At 40.2% G+C, this 17,041-nt stretch overlaps 1 protein-coding gene across 8 annotated transcripts in view; it reads left to right on the forward strand.

Annotated features, from left to right (window-relative positions):
• The window catches only part of WDFY3 (WD repeat and FYVE domain containing 3), a 142,078-nt gene that overhangs the window by 42,695 nt on the left and 82,342 nt on the right, over positions 1 to 17,041 (forward strand). For all 8 annotated transcript variants that reach the window (XM_021394984.1, XM_021394990.1, XM_021394987.1 and 5 more), the window contains exons 5-10: positions 3,593 to 3,702; positions 4,723 to 4,884; positions 6,764 to 6,956; positions 9,587 to 9,773; positions 12,545 to 12,711; positions 15,543 to 16,010. In XM_021394984.1, coding sequence (XP_021250659.1) covers positions 3,593 to 3,702; positions 4,723 to 4,884; positions 6,764 to 6,956; positions 9,587 to 9,773; positions 12,545 to 12,711; positions 15,543 to 16,010 — 1,287 coding nt within the window. The remainder of the gene's footprint in view (positions 1 to 3,592; positions 3,703 to 4,722; positions 4,885 to 6,763; positions 6,957 to 9,586; positions 9,774 to 12,544; positions 12,712 to 15,542; positions 16,011 to 17,041) is intronic.

Here is a 17,041-nt window from a genome sequence, read left to right on the forward strand (position 1 = left end):
CACTGGGGCTGTTTCTGGCTAACAGGGGAGCTAGGGGCTACACAGAGATAAGCCAGCTAGCTGCTTGTCTGTTGAGCAGAGTAGTAGGCTGGAGGTGATCTGACCTGCTGTGACTACGCGATTGTGCTTTCTTCCTTGCACTTTTCCCCTTGACCTGTAGAAGACTTAGCTTTACCCGGTGATTGTATTTTGAATTTACCGAAGTGGCTCCAAAGGGGAAGCAGAGCCCTGTCAATTAGCCATGAGGAATCACTCTTGGTCAATGTCTGCTGCATCTTATTTCTTTCTGTTAACCTTTTAATTCATCTTAGATACTATTTACCAGATCTTACATGAGGTAAGTGTGGTGTGATACAGTGCCTTTCTAGGACATCCTAAGAAAGCTCATTCTTTTACTAGCTGGGTTAGTGAAGCTAAATTCTAGCACCATTGAATTGTTTATCTTTTGCTGAGCAGTCCTCCCATTCTTTAATGTGGTGAAAGTATCAGCCCCTTCACATCTCCTGTTTGTGATGACAGCACTGCACCGTTCCTGATGGAACAAAGATTTCTTGCCTCTTTAGTTTGAGTTGATGTTTCTCTTACTAGTTGGCCCACTGAAACTATACATTTCCTCAGGCATCTTGAGTGTATTTCCAGGTATTGTCCTTGCAGAGCAGTGGCGGCTTGCTTAGAAGAGGGGTCCATGAAAAGCCCCACTACCAATACATGCTCTGGTGTGCATATGGATATTTTCCCTACCTACTCACCTAGGCTTTTGCCACTCATATTATATTAAACTGAAGATAACAATACAATATAAAAATGTATAGTGATACCGTTCTGTTTACTAGAATACCTGCATAAATGCTGAATTAATCTTTACTGCTGTTGCTATAGACAGGGATGTTTTCTTTAATGCAGTGCTGCTTTTGTTAGCAATCTGAATAGAGCTTATCGTGTAGCTTTCTATCTGCTGCTTTTCTGAAGTCCAGGACACAAAGCATCCCTGCTGCCTCTCCTGTATGAAACTTCTTTGGTCATTGTATTCTACCAAGCCTCTTTCATGTATTTATCAAGTCCCTGTTGAAAAATCTGAATACTGTACTAACTATGGTCATAACTGTGGTCATAGTTATCCATGCCTGCCTGTAAAATTGTCGAGACAGGTATGTGTAGGTATTACCTTCTAGTTCTTTATCTCTTTGCTTCCTTGCTGTTGTTATTAGTTATCGCATCAAAATCCTAGATTCCATGAGTCCTTGTGCAGAAGTTACGAAGGGGCTAAGGATATTGGGTCAGGCACAGAGAATGTTGTACCAAAAGGATTTCTTGAACGCTGCAAAACAAGGAAAAATTACAAGCAATAAAGTAAGGCTAGTGCTGACGACAGAAGTGAATCCTGAATAGTAGTGCTGTCAAATTTGCTTAGAGCAGATGACAAAAGAATGTATTGCTGCACTTAAAATGCTGTCTGTGTTTTAGGTACTGCTCAATTAGGAGTGACAGTTTTGAAGCGGCTATTTATAGTGTTTGACTGCTCTGCTGTTTAGAATGCCAGCAGCGTGGCAGCTTTTTCAGAAGCACATACCTAACCTCTCAGTCTCTCACTTTCAAAGATACCAAGAGAGCCTGTGTTCCACAGGTGGCTTTTGAAAGCCATGCTCCAAGGAGGCTATTGGCAGCCTGTTTGTTCTGTACCAGTCTTTCCTGTTGACGGCCAATTTTTAGGACCAATTATTTGAGAAAACAAGCTGCCCACCAGGCATGGTAGGTTGGCACAGTGGTTGTTTGCTGCATGTCCACAGTTTGGAACCCGCAATACCAAGGTGAAGGGAAGTGCTGTCTGATTTTATTTTGTCAGTCCCATTCAGGGATTTGGTGAATGCTTCCCCTTACTTTAGTTCCAGACTTGGAAAGCCCAGTGGTTTGTACAGAAAAATTGTAGGGCAAAATAAAGCTGCAAAACCAAAATCTTTGAAAAACAGCCTTTACAAAACTGAAACAAGTGTTAATTTTTATCTGCAATCTCTCTTTCTGTCTATTCTTCTGTAGGAATATGATTTTAAGGGTTTTTTTTTTCTGGACTTTAGTAAAAACCACATTTTCTTTGCAAAGCCTCTTAGGCCTTGAAAACCTCCAAGGCTGGAGCCAGCACAATCTTGCAGGGCCTGTCCCAGTGTCTGGCCACCTGCAGAGAGGAAAGGTCTCCTTACATGCAATCTGGGTCTCTGTTCTTTCAGTTTAAGCCACATCTCCTGCCATGAGTGTCTGTGAAAAGCCGGGCTCCAGCTCTTTGTAGCATCCCTGCTGTGGGGGCTGGGGCTGCTCTCTGGGGGCACCAGGGCCATCTCTCCTTGTGCTGAATGGGTTGTAGTTCCTCAGCCTCTCCTCACAGGGCAGTGCTCCAGCGTCTTGGTGGTCCTCTGCTGAACTTCTCTTTGTCATTGTCTTTCCTGTACTGGGGTGGGACCAAAGCTGGACATAGCGCTCGAGGTGTTCTCTAACAAGTTCCAAGTAGAGGGGTGCGTTTGCCTTAGAAGAACCTTGTGCACAGGTGTATTGTGGGGGAATCTGACAGCAGACGGAACAGACAAAACAAGATTAAAGTTGGATTCTTCTTCAACTGCAGACTTCTTTCTTCTTTTGTAATTTCATTGTAATTCCTGTCTTCAGCAATATTATGCACCTTCTTTTTCTGTCCTAGCTGACACTGAAAGTGTTGAAGATGATTGATGTGCAGTTATTAATGCAAAGCGGTTTTAGATTTTCCTTAAGCAAAATGGGCACTTCCCATTATTGGCATTACAGATGTCTTAACACACATGTATTTAGACAGCAGTGAGTTAGGACTTCATTTTCAGTTCATTTATATTCTCGTTTGTATTGTGTTTTGCTCATATTTATTGAGGATGATAACTTATTTCCCAGGCTGAATGTTTAACTTGGGCTCTCACTGATATAGAATCGCTTCTGATTCCAAAAGTGGTCCCTTCCTCATAAAAACTCACCCTATGTTGTTAGCATTTTCATCTTACAAAAAAAAGTAGGATGGGGCTGAGATAGTTGTTGGTCTTATTTTTACTATTCTTTTCCTGTTTTTATTCCTTTTGTCTTTTTGAATCTCTCCTTCCCTTCAGTCCTGTCCAGTTATTCTCCATACTATTGTTTCAGTGTAGTGCTTTTTCTGCCCCCCAGACAATGAATATCAGCTTTTCCCACTGAAACTCCTAAATGACAGTGAATTAATATACCTGAAAAAGAGTAAGTTGTGGTTGGTAAAGCCAAAATACTTAAAGAAAAGTTGCTGCATGCAACTGCACAGCCTGACTACTGGTTGAAAACATGATACTTAAAACGTACTTTTTACAGCCTAGTTTAGTGTCAAAGCCGAGTGCACCTGGAAGACAAGAATGTGTATTGGGAGAGAATAGGCCTGAACCTAGTCCTTTTCTTTCCTGTTTTTGATTATTTTTTTTTTTCCTGCAAGCAGTGCTGCAGAGCTGAATTCATGCTTAGTGCATGGACTGTTGAGAGGATGTCTTCCCCGCTGCAGACTTTCAGACTGAATTTTTATTTCTTTTCCTTTCTTTTAATCTTGTCCCCCTTACAGAGGCTGCAAGTCGTGCCATCGTCCAGTTTCTGGAGATCAATCAAAGTGAAGAAGCAAGTAGAGGTTGGATGCTGCTCACCACAATTAATTTACTAGCTTCGTCAGGACAGGTTAGTCTTAAGCAACGATGCTAAATGAAAGTTGTGGGCTTGGACACATACAAGAATCTCAATGGTGAACTGTGAGAACACACACTAAATGATGTTCTAGACTGCTTTCTGCTTTCTTTGTTAAGGTCTTTTTTCTGCTAAAGTGCCACAGAGTTTCCACTTCAGCTCCTTGTGGTTTCAATTGCCTAAAAATCACTCTTTTGGAACTTCAAGTTAGAATTATTGCAGGCAATCATTATTGTTCCCCAAAGGCTTGTTGAACGTGCTGCTGCTTAGCCTCGGAAGACATCCATGTCACATGCAGTACCTAAATCAGTCAGTCTCAGTACATGCCTGCCCCCCAATTTATGTAGGAGGCATTGCTGGAAGGGAAAGCCAAAAGCAATGGTGAACAAATGGTATCATGAATGTTACTGCTTCTGCCTTTGGTTCCACTCCCTGCCCCCATTAGAGAACCAGTCTGTGGCAATGTACAGGCTGTTGTGTGGTTTGCTCTTTCTGCTCTAATCTACCATTATAACTCAGCATGTCATCTGCCATACATCTAGTATGTCACCAGCCTCCACCCAGTTTGGCTTTCCTTACCAATGATGCTTTCTTATTTTCTTCTGCTTTGCTCCTTATGCCTACTTCTACCTTCTTGCCATCCAAATGCATGAACTGACTAATTGCCCACTCCCATTTCTACTGTTAAATAGCTGCTTAATGAGGGCTTTGCTGAATGTGGTGTAATCAACTTGTAAGCTTCTATTGGCAGAGGCTGTCTGTTTTAGTTTCTGTAGTGCAGGGACTGCTCCTGATTGTGGCTGTTAGGTGCTGTTGTCATGTAAATAAATTAGGATGCTATTTTTAAGGTTACTATTTAGGTAGACGTTTGCAAATAGATGGTCAATCTGTACAGCTACCTGGACAGCTCAGAAGTGTTAGAAGGAAAAAACAGTGTTTGAGTCAACTGAGCATAACATCTTGGATATAATAATCCTCTCAGCTGTGGCTTTGCTCTATTTTCTGTCTCCCCAGAAAACCGTGGACTGCATGACTACAATGTCAGTGCCTTCCACACTCGTTAAATGTCTGTATCTGTTTTTTGACCTTCCACATGTGCCTGAGGTAGTTGGAGGAGCACAGAATGAGCTACCTCTCGCAGAGCGCCGAGCGCTACTACAGAAAGTCTTTGTACAGGTAAGAAAGGTAAAATAGGTCATAGATCTTACAAAAAGAGGGGAAATGCTTCATGAGAAATCTCCAGAAACTGCTCTTACTTGATTCTTTTTAGCAATCTTTAGATTGCTTTTTCTGGAAGCACAGATGAGGTTAAAAATCCTGTCCCATTTGTCCTGTGATTTCTGCCCTCAGCAGGTATCTCTTCCAAAAAAACTGCTGCACTTCTTCCACACAGCTGCATAAAGGGAGCAAAGCATTTGCTATTGCTCTGCTTTAATCTAACTGATGTTTGGTATCTTTGGCCATTGTTGACTGAAGTAGACATAGTAAAAAAGTATTAGTACTGTTAATAATCTGTGAGTTAGTTTAACATGTTCTGATTTCCTTTTACTTACGGAAGTAAACCATACATTTGGAAATAAGTAATTTAAATATGAGAGTGAACCATCTGAGCTTGCATTCACTGTTAGAGTTATCCCTCATGTTTTTCCAGATACTTTCCCCCAGATTTGCCAGGGAGACCGGGGACTCCATCCTGCCTGCTCCTGCTTTCCAAGTTCCAAATGGAGTTTTTGTGAAGGAATTCCCAGATGTTCTCACGTCTAAACTATTAGAAAAAGCTGACTGTTTCTGTTAGACTAGATTCAATGGTCATACTGTCAGTTTCCATGTACACATTGGAAGTGTCTGCGTAACTACATACACAAAACTGTAGAAAACTGTTGGTAATCATCACCTTCAGTGATATGAAGGCAGTGCTGAGATTTGTAAGTGTAAAATTTGTGCAGCATTTTGGTACCTGTGCTACAAAAATAAAGATCAGACTTATTCTCACAATCACTAGCTACACTATCTGCCCAGTGACAGTCACTATATTGGAATGTAGCCATTTTCTTCTTCTGGCTTTTTTGTCCTAGTATAGCGCATTTTCCTCCAAAGCAGAAATCACAATGTGCTTTGAGCTACCTTTCAGAAATTACATTGCTGTATTTCAGTTAGCAGAGTTAAAACAAACAAACAAACAAACAAAAAAATGGTGGAAGTTACCTAAACACTGTTCCCCTAATATGTTACTTCTCTGCTCTTCTCTGACCCTCATCAAGGGCCATCAAGTAGTGCTCTGAAATGAGGTAGCTGGAGTAGGAGAGGCTTCAGGTAGCCCCTGTGCTCTGCTTTTGTTTCAACTTAGCTTCTGTGCCTCCTTGGGATGCAGGTAGCTTTACAAAGTCTTCCTTATGTTTTCTGGGAGAGAGCCTCAGCTTCCTGCAGAAGACAGAAAGTGGACAACAGGTGTCCTCAGAAAATGCACAACAGAGAACACGTGGTGTACTGACAGGCTGCATTGCTGCATATTGTCTTGTATCTGGCAATTTGGATCCAGGCTACAGGCTTTCAGATAGGAAAGGCTACAGCAACGCTACAGCCTTGTCAAGCTTTTGGGGCTGTTTTTGTTTGATTGAGAAGGGACGGATGTTGCTCTGCCAGCAGCTTTTCAGTGAACTTCCCTGCATTAGGAAAGAGCGTAATGGTTTGCGTCTCAGAGCTTTTGGCCCACTGCAGGATTTAAACCTGTGAATCAGTGAACGAGTGGATTATAGAAGGAAGGAATATGCTGGTACCCAAAACAAGCATGCTGTTTCAGCTGAGAGATTTATTTAAGCTTTGCTGCTTAAGTTTTGCTAATAATCTGCAGCTGAATTGAGACCTGAAGTAGCCACGTGTTGAATAACCTTGTCTTTAAAATAGAAAACCAGTATTTGAAGGGAGAACAGCACGTTGCTTCTTCTAACATGCACACTTATTTGAAGAAAGTTTCAACTTTTCCTAAGTCTAGGCAGAAATGGCAATACCAATAGCGAGATAATAATGCTAGATATGTACTGACTTACTGTTTCAGATCTTAGTAAAACTGTGCAGTTTTGTGTCCCCTGCGGAAGAACTGGCTCAAAAGGATGATCTGCAGCTTTTATTCAGTGCAATAACGTCATGGTGCCCTCCCTATAATTTGCCTTGGAGGAAGAGTGCAGGGGAAGTACTGATGACCATATCGCGTCACGGCCTTAGTGTCAATGTAGTGAAATACATTCACGGTACGTGTCTTTCTCCAATGCTATTTATTCATTTATCTTTGATTGCTTTACTAATAGTGAAATAGGCTTGAAAACTGTAGATCAAGGAAAGCTCGCGGGCTTTTTGTTTGGATGTAAGTTTTGATGTACACGTAACATTTCAGAGCATTTGTATTTTCAGTTTATTTTGCTTCGTACACGCCAATCTAAAACTAAAGAACGGTGTTTTCCTATTGCTTTGCCGTAGAGGTTCTGATAACCAGGAAGACAGATTCTATCTCACTGTTGCTACTTCTTGAGCAACTTCAGTAACTGCTTCTACTGCAAAATGCTCATTGTGCAGATGAACATGTTTGTTTTTGCTGCTAGCATTAATTCTTAGGGGAATTTTGTTGCTTTCTGCCTGACATTTGAATTAGCAGCAGCAATCCCTTGCAGAGGCAAGGCAAGCTAGCAGTGCTTTGTGTGCAGTCGCTTTGCCTAGGTACTGCTCTAGCTGGCAACTCAAGCGCAGAGACATCTGAGGAAGCTGCAGGAAGAGGAATCAGCTCAGAGTGTACTGCTGACACATTTTGAGCTATTGGAAGCTCCAGAAAAGCATTTGCCCTGTAGTAAATACTGGTACGTTATGAAAATCAGGGAGAGCTAATTTGGATATGCTGAGAGAATGTTCTTTGTCTGACGTTTCACTTCTGCAGGAAGTACTGGGTCAGACTGATGTTGCCACCAGTAATTTGCTGTCTTCTCTGTTATCCTGGACATCAAGGGGCTGTTATACACTGAACACACTGAAACCTGGATAATAGAGAGGCACTAGGAAATGCTTGAGGGAACTTGGTGTGAATGTAGAACCCCCAGGTACTTACTGATGGTGCACAGGAACAGCTAGCTTGCATCCAGCCAGTCCTGCCAGTTCCCTAAGCCCGAAGACATTGTCCCTAGCACCTAGCCCAGGGCTCTCCTTCCTTTGCTCAGCTACCCCCCACACCTCTGCCAGGGGGGCTGTTCTTAGCTCCTAAGCCACTAGCGTGACAGCCACCAAAGAATGAAGCAGCCTGAATCATTCAGTTTTACCTCCTGGCCTTATTTGAGGGAACTAGTGTCCTGTTTTTGGTGTGGAAACTAGCATAAAGGGGGAGATGTTGAGAAATTTTGAAAGCTAACCTAACAAATACTTTATCCTGATGCATCTTTACAAGGAATTGCTCAATGTTTGCCTCAGAAGGGCTGCTGCCACACTGGTTAGTGGCAAACGACTTGTGAGAGCATAGTGAAATGACAACTGGTGTCAGAGAGGGTAGAATGCATGGGAAGAGCTTTGAGAACAAATATCTTAATGAAAATAGTGGTGTTGCATTAATTTAAAGTTGCATGAGTGTTGAGGTATTTAGGGTTTGATAGGGTAAAATATATTTCTGATGTTGTCTTTAGGGTTTTCAGACTGTAGCACCATCTAAATGTATATGTTGTTTTTGAAATTGAACACTTGTTTCAATGAGCTGACATTGTTACCACAAGTTGTAGTGGTCAGTGATTAGTGGGGGGGAAAAGAAGTCACTGTTTCTCCACATCCTGGGAAGCAGATTTTTACAAGGTGCTGCAAAACCTTTTTGGCAGTTTATGAAAGGTATCACTCTGTCTCTGCATACTTCACAGAAAATGTCAGTCTCTCTTTTTTTCTGGCACTAGCAGCATCTTTTCAATTCCAGTGAGAAAGAAGTGAATGTACAGCATCCCTTAGAAGCACAAATTAGGCACTGGTTAAATGTTTTCAAATTGGATTTTAAAGCTGATAATTATTTTGCATACAACTGTAGCAGCCTTCTGATAGCTTTGTGATGGTACATGAAAATGAACCTGACTTAAGAGGTAATAACGTGTCAGGAGACTCATCTTGTGTTAGAGAAAAGTTAAGGCTTTTCATCACGCGCAAAGAAACGTCTGTTCACTGTATTGTGTTTTGATCTGATCTTTGCAATCAGCCTGGCTAGAAATACTTGCATTTATCTGTAAATACTGGAAAGTTTGAGTAGGAAGTCACTGAAGCGGAGTGTCTTTGAAACCTGAAATCCGAGTACAGATTTGAGAAAGGTTTTTGGAATGTGCCAATGGAAATGGAGAATGCCAGTGGAGATGTAGAATGAAACAAGCTGTCTGCTTTGCCTCAAGATTCTTTGAGCAAGCACATAATGCCAGCCGAGGTACTGCTGACGAGGGGAGCTGTGCAGTGAATGTTCTATGTCAGGTTTTACCTAACACCAGCAATTTAGTGTAGTTCAGGGCTTTCTATAACTGTTTTTAAATACAGAATAGGGTCTTTTAGAATTACTAAAACTGTTCATATTTGTTTTCTTCATTCTACTGATTTTCCCAGATAAACTTTTTGAATAAGAGTTGGTATTTGTCTCCTTCGTCTTCTTCAAGATGTAAACATTGTCCAAGGGAGTATAGGGCTGGCAGAAAAAGGGTAGGAATCAGATCTGAAGCTACTGGAGAATCTTACTTCTCTCTAGGCATTCTGTCAGGTTCCATGTTGCATGATAAGAGATAAGTAAGTAACCATTACCTTATTGCTATGTTTCATTTACTAACTGTTCTCATTTCAGTCATTAATGTCAGTAAAATCCTAAATTTCTTACAATTCTTTTCAGAAAAAGAATGTTTGTCCACGTGTGTTCAGAACATGCAGCAGTCTGATGACCTTTCTCCCCTTGAAATAGTTGAGATGTTTGCTGGGCTTTCTTGTTTTCTCAAAGATTCCAGTGATGTATCACAAACACTACTGGATGATTTTAGGATATGGCAAGGATACAACTTCCTCTGCGATCTCCTCCTCAGGTACGCAAAAAGAATGCAGACAGATGGCTGTGAGCTCTTTTAAAAAAGATTTCCTATTAAAGAATAGTTCAATGGATTTAAATGAAAAAAAATGGCTGTAGGTTGCTATGAAATGAAGACAGGACCAAAACATCAAGTTACAGGCTTCTCTCCTGCTGTGAAACCACGTTGTTTAGGTTATTGTTCATTGGTGCTGGTTTATTACTAAATCCTCTTGTATGATAGAAGGAAGCAGGTACTGTGCTGATGGTGTTGATGTGTGTTATTCAAACACAAGATGCTAACGGAGAAATGAGATCTGTAAGTACACCTTATCATGCATATGGGAATCAGAGATGGTTAGAAACAGTGCTGTAATAGCTGTTAATGAGAGGAGTTAGTGTTAAGAGCTAACTCTGTTTTTCAGGCCTTTTGTTTTGGATTCTAGGTTGCTAGGCTTTTGTACCCAAATGTTAGAACTTAAAAACTTAGGATGTAATAGAAAACTACATTTGTTTGTTTGTATGTTTTTAAAGAATACCAGGCGTTTATCGTGGCATACGAAATCCTTAGTGACAGTTAGAATCGTGCATAAATTACCATCTGTGCCAAAATTGCTACAATACATGTTATGTTATAGTTCTTTTGTATAAATTGTGGTTTTGAGTATGAATTAAATTATTTGAATGAATGCATTGTTATATATATCAAAAACTTGGTTGTTTTCTGCCAGCCGGAGTTTAGGCAGAATTTTAGGAATGTGCTGTCATTAGTAATTTTGTTTTCAAGCACAGAAGCGATCCTCTGTACATCAAGTGTTTTAAACAGGCTTTCTCCTGAGCTTGCTCATTCTTTCAGCCAGAGAGTGGAGATTCCCTGGCAGGTGTATGAGAATAGGTAGAGGAGCATGTTTGTGTGTCTGAAAAAAAGAGAGCACGATCACACAGCACACCAGCACGCCATTTGACATCATGACAGAGTTAAAGCACAGAAACGTGTTATCCTTGCTTCTTTGTCAGCTGGCTCCAGAAAAATTGCTAAAAACCTTGCAAAAAATGCTTGGAAGAAGGTCTTCCAGTATGCGGTACTGTTAGGAGGATGACAGTCGTGTAGGAGTATGAAATGTGGGCACTGGGAGTCCAGTCACAAAGAAGGGAAGGCTTTGGAACTAGTAAGGCAAAATAGTAGGTGAAGATATTGCCTTAATAAGAAATTGACAGAGACCTGTGAAGAACAAGGGAGAGAGTGTAAACTTTCACCTTGATGATCTGAAAGGGCAGAGTGCGTGGAGGATTCATGCAGTAGTAATGGACGGGCTGAGTCCTTCTGTAATGGCTGTGTGAATGAGGTTCAACCATAGGTCTCACTGCGGAGAAGGTGCAGGATGCAGAATGAGTTTATCAGCATGAAGAAAAATACAGCTTACACTGTATAAGCAAATAAGGGATTGTGGTCCCTGGCTTTCTCCTCAGGTCTGTAGAGACTTAGTATACAGTGAAATGTTTGGTGACTTTCGAGTGCCTTCTCAGCTAGAAGATGGTTGCATAGCAATTCAGCATTTTGTTCAGTTGGTTTCCTGCTGAGTTGTGCAGATAGATGTGATGCTGGGAGCAAGCTGTCCTGTTGGTGCTGTTGGTCCCAACTACCTCTTGCTGCCTTCCTCTGCCCTGTCACCGCAGCCCCACAATGTGACCCGTGGTCCCTGGCTGGGCAATTGGCATGGGACTAAGGGAAAGCTGTTTGCTCACGCTGTCTTCCTTAGCCTTGTCCTCCTGAACCAGTAATATGTGGATAAAAAGATTTGAATGTATAAGCAGTTGATTGGAACTGAGAAGAATAATCTGGGTTTTAATGATTTGGGTTTTTTTCTTTGTATTCATTTTTTTATTTTCCCTGACTGAATTACTAGCAGTAAATGGCGATTAGGATTAGACGTTAGAATTTCTACCCTCTAGGATTTCCATATAAGAGTCTGTAGTTCTAAAGAAGATACTTGGCTGTGCACTTCTAGGTGTTCTGTTCCTAGTAAGATTATTTCATTAACACAAATTATCAGCTATGAAGATGGCACAGTAGATTAAGTGCAGGTTTATTTATTGGCAGATTATCTAGGTATTTGCCGATCAGCTTCCTGTTCGTGAGAGGATTTGTCACAGAATGGTTTGGGTTGGAAGCGACCTTAAAACCCCTCCAGTTCCAATCCCCCTCCTGTGGGCTGGTTGCCATTCACCGGTTCCCTCCAAGTACTGGAAGGCCACGATGAGGTGTCTCTCCTGAGCTTTCTCTTCTCCAGGCTGAACAAGCCCAGCTCCCTCAGCCTTTCTCTACAGGGGAGGTGCTCCAGCCCTCTGATCATTTTCGTGATCCACCTCTGGACCCGCTCCAACAGCTCTGCATCCTTCCTGTACTGGGGGCCCCAGCTTGAACACAGTACTCCAGATGGGGCCTCACAAGAGCAGAGCAGAGAAAAAAATCACCTCCCTTGCCCTGCTGCCACTTGTTTTTGATGCTTTGAAATTAATTTTTAATATCTGTGCAGCTTTCTAGCAGGCTGTTGAGTTCATGGCAAGATTTATGAAGTGAATTTCTATAGGAAATAAATGTATGCTGTCATAAATCCATTAATGTTTGACTGACTGAATGGTTAGAAATGTGAACGGAAAACGTGTAAAATACTGTACAGGGCACTGGAGGTGTGTTCTCTAAGTTAATAGAGAAAAATGAAAGAGATCACTGATGACAGTGATTTGAGTTGTGCTAACATAATCTATTGTTGTTTTTATTTCCTTTAGATTAGAGCAGGCAAAAGAGGCTGAATCAAAGGATGCTCTGAAGGACTTGGTTAATTTGATTACTTCCTTAACAACATATGGTGTAAATGAATTGAAACCAGCTGGCGTTACCACTGGGGTACCTTTCCTACTACCTGGCTTTGCAGTGCCACAGCCGGCAGGCAAAGGTGAGTGTTTTTTCTTTCCCTCACTGTATGTTTTAAAATGGAAACGACAAAATACAGAAAAGCTATGTACTATGCAAACTGCTTGCCATTGAGTATAAGTTCTTTTACTAAGATCGTTGATTAAGTACTTGGTTATCTTAGAGATCCTTTTTCTTTGGGTTTGATACTTAAAAAAGCATGTGTACAATCAATTTTTTTTGAGAACTGTAGGGCAAGTCAAACATCTCCTGCAGAAAGCTCACCATTTCTATTTGGATATTTTAAGAGATTATCAGTATGGGGAGATGCACTGGTTTGATTTATAATGTTCTAAGTTAAGCTAATCTCATAAAACTTACTGAAGGCTTATGCTATGCTTTAGTGGTGGTTTGTTGTTGCTTGTTTGTTTGGTTTTTGTTTGTTTTTAATTGTGGAGATTTGCTTTCTGTTACACTTGTTAAAGCTGACAAAAGCTATCTAGTGAGCTGTTCTCATTTCATCACCAGTGAGCATTCAAAGTGGTGAAATCTGGGGTGTGTTTGCAGCCACGTGGAATTAGGATATGGATCTAAGGTTGAGTAAGTTTTCTGGGGAACGATTTTTATAAAAACAGAATTTTGATTCTACACAGTTAAAATGCAATTTGACTTTGTACGTAACAAAGGACTTTGGAGTTTAGCAGGTGACTGTGGAGCTGGCTTGCTTCTTGGGCTTCTCTCTGGTTTTAGGAACACTGGAGTCATTTGCAAAGGTTTTGTGATAGAATTATGCTTATATCTTTATAGATTTGTATGCTAATGGCTTTACTTTGACCATTTCTCTTGTATATCTAAGCTCTTTGGATAATCACTTTTCTGGTATTGAGGAAGTTCGTTGTTTATGGAGGCTGTTTTCCCTTTGCACTGAACAGGAAAAGATGATAGTCATAAGTAGAATTTAGTTTGTTCATGATCCGTTAACAACACACTAATTTTTGCCTAAGCTAATCAGCGCTGATGAGATAGTAACATAAGAACCACCGTCTCTTACATTCTCAAAAAAAAATCCTCATGTTTCATTTCATTGTGTTTGTCATACGTCTATCAGTTCCTTTTATTTCTCCGTTCTGTTGATGAGTTGTCTTTCTGTGGAGAACGTATTAACACATTTTCTTAATTGCTTTTATTTAAATCTTTTTAGGTTTTGAACTCTGTAGAGCTGGTGAAGATTTGGTTTCTTCAGGGGTCCTTGTAACAATCAAAGATAATGCATTAATCTGCTTGATTGCCTGAAACGACTGTTTATACTTAATTAGAATGTAACTAGTTGTACCTGTCACTGCCTATGTTCCTTTCATGTTTATTGAATTCTGTCCACTTTCCAACATTTTTCATTTCAAAGAAAGCATGCAAAACACCTTCTTTTAGAAATGGATGAATATGACTTGCAATTTAACGTGAATATTCTTCCAGTAAGTGAAATTGTTGCATGTAACTTTTCAAGGAAGTTTCTTGTTCCTTTCTGGAGGAATACAGCGGGGAAAGTAGTGGGGCTAGACACTGAGATAATTCAGTTTTCTTTTAAATTGGACAACTGAGTTTATAAAAGATGGAGACAGTAGTATTCACAACAAATTAAGTTTCTTCTTTTACAAAAGGTTTGGAAATCATTTTAATGGTTTACTTTATCTTGTTTGAAGGTAAGGTTTTATTGTTAGAGCATCCTGATTTTCTTTCATGTATTTTTTTTCCAAAGGATATTTATCATGAGGTAATTCTTACACAGTGGGATTGGACCACTATGAGTTTTACTGTCCTTGTAAAAGTTACAACATTGAGCTTTGAGGCATCTTTCTAGTAGGATAATATCTGCACTGCCCATTGAACATTATAGGAGCCACAGGAACACGTGTAAGCAAGGCAGTCTTTGGCTAAATGAATGAGATCTGATTGAAATTGTTGGCACTTAAAAGAATTTTGCTCTAGCCTTTAGAGATGGGAAGTCTGTGTAAAGCCTAATATAGCAGTAATATTAGCACAAATTCTTCAGTTTGTTTTAATTTCCTAATCATTGATAGTACCGGACCTTGTCAAAGCTTTCTTATTCCCAGGCTGATTCCCAAAAGCCACCCCAACGCCATCTTCTGATACTGGTATGATTATTCATGTAAAAATTTCTAGTGCAGAACTGAGCAAGCGCATGCTCCCTGTTGAAGTCAGGCCTTCTGCAGCCTTCTGGAGTTCCTCTGCACTTGGCTCTCTTTTATTGCACAGAATTTCCAAAGAGTGAATGGAACATGATAACTCAGAGGCCATGCATGCTGTTTAGCTTTGAACTCAACTGATAAGGCTTTGTCAATGCTTATTGCTCCATTAAATGAAGGCGATCAGATGCATGTTCTTCTAAACTTAGCCTACCTAAAACTCGTGAAGGACGTAGTGGTCTTCTGTATTACAGAATACAGAACATTTTACTGTTTCTGTACTGTGTTTTCTTACACACCACATAGATGACATGCAGGCTTTATTTTTTCTCTAGAACTGTATCCTCTTGCAAATTTTAAAGATAGGTCACCTTACTTCCCTATTTGAAAGAAACTATCATTCATTTAGCTGCATGTGTAAACACTTGCTTTCAAAGACAAAGACGTCATCTGAAAGAATAGTAAATCATAGGATTTGCAATATAATTGGTTATGCAAAGGCTTTTTGGAAGAGCCCATTTTAATTAAAAACAAAAGGAGTAACGTTACTGTTATTTTAACCACGCTTATTAGAATGCATGGATTGTTATTAGTAAGCGTGCTCATTGTTTGAGACAATCAAGAACTTTCACTTTTTTTTCTTCCCATCCCACTTTGTTTCCTAATTTAGGTCACAGCGTGAGGAATATTCAAGCGTTTTCCGTCCTTCAGAATGCATTTTTGAAAGCAAAAACTAGCTATCTAGCACAAATTATCCTTGATGCCATCACGAATATTTATATGGCGGACAATGCCAATTACTTCATTTTGGAATCACAGCACACATTGTCTCAGTTTGCAGAGAAAATTTCTAAACTTCCAGAAGTGCAGACCAAATACTTTGAGATGCTGGAATTTGTTGTCTTCAGCTTGAATTACATACCCTGTAAAGAACTGATCAGTGTGAGCATCCTTTTAAAATCCAGCACTTCTTATCACTGTAGCATCATTGCCATGAAGACGCTCCTGAAGTTCACCCGTCATGACTACATCTTTAAGGATGTCTTCAGGGAGGTGGGGCTTTTGGAGGTGATGGTAAATCTTCTTCATAAATATGCAGCCCTTCTGAAAGATCCCACTCAGGCTTTGAATGATCAAGGTAGCGTGTGGTCTTCCATTTTACTAATGCATGTCTTTTTGGCTGGGAATGTTGGAGGATAATGGTTATGAGGAAAACTAAGAAAGTTGGAATCTGTATCTTAAGGGCAGAGTTCTGCCAGGTACATCTGCGCCATCCTAAAAACACACTGGGATTCTCTCTTTCTTTCTGTCCTGCATGAAGCTATCTCAGAAAGTGCAAAGTAAGAGTTCATAATTTACTTTTTCAAAGATTTTCGGTACATTGCTTTTAATATTAAAGTTACTTTACATCAAAAGAAAGAGTGGAGAAACAATGCGTAGCCTGCCCACTTCCCCTCCTCTTCCCCCTAACTGTCCTGCCTGGTCCCCTTGGAGTACTATAAAGCTATTCATGGGGTTATATATTTAAGTTTACTGACTTTTTTTTCTAAAGGCATGAGGTCTATATTCTAATAAGAACATTACAAAAAAAAAAAAAAGAAGTATTTTCATGTCCAAAATGGGAAATCTGAGTTAAGCCACATAGTTGCTTGGGAAGTGTAGACCATATTTGTACTCTTTTAAATATATTTTTTTACTCAAACAGCAATGGAATTAGCATGTGTCATTGACACTTCTATGTGTAATTTTTGGCTGTTTTGCCTGGGTTTACAGTATGAAGCTTTGCTGGCGAGTCAGTTGATTACATGTAAAAACCTACATTGCCAGAAACTTTTGTTGGAAAATATGTAATTTCTCAAGTGCTTATCAATAAATGGATGAAGATGTCATCTGATTAGGGTGCTGCCTGGTTGGACATTGCCCTCATATTCCATCTTGCAGTTCTTCTGGAGTGTGATGCTGTGCTTGGAATGCCATGTGCAGTGTAGGTTAATCTGTTACACCTGTCAGATCATCAACACATTTAAATTACTTAGGTAGATGTAGTTTTGTGCTTTTGTGTGGAATTTTTCTTTGCGAGTTCTTAGAGAACAAAGCAGATCCTGTTGGTCACAAAACAGATCCTGCTGGTCTTCAACAACGATGTAGCATTGTGACTTGAAGAAACAA

This window comes from Numida meleagris, chromosome 4 (genome assembly GCF_002078875.1).
Source record: "Numida meleagris isolate 19003 breed g44 Domestic line chromosome 4, NumMel1.0, whole genome shotgun sequence".
NCBI lineage: Eukaryota > Metazoa > Chordata > Aves > Galliformes > Numididae > Numida > Numida meleagris.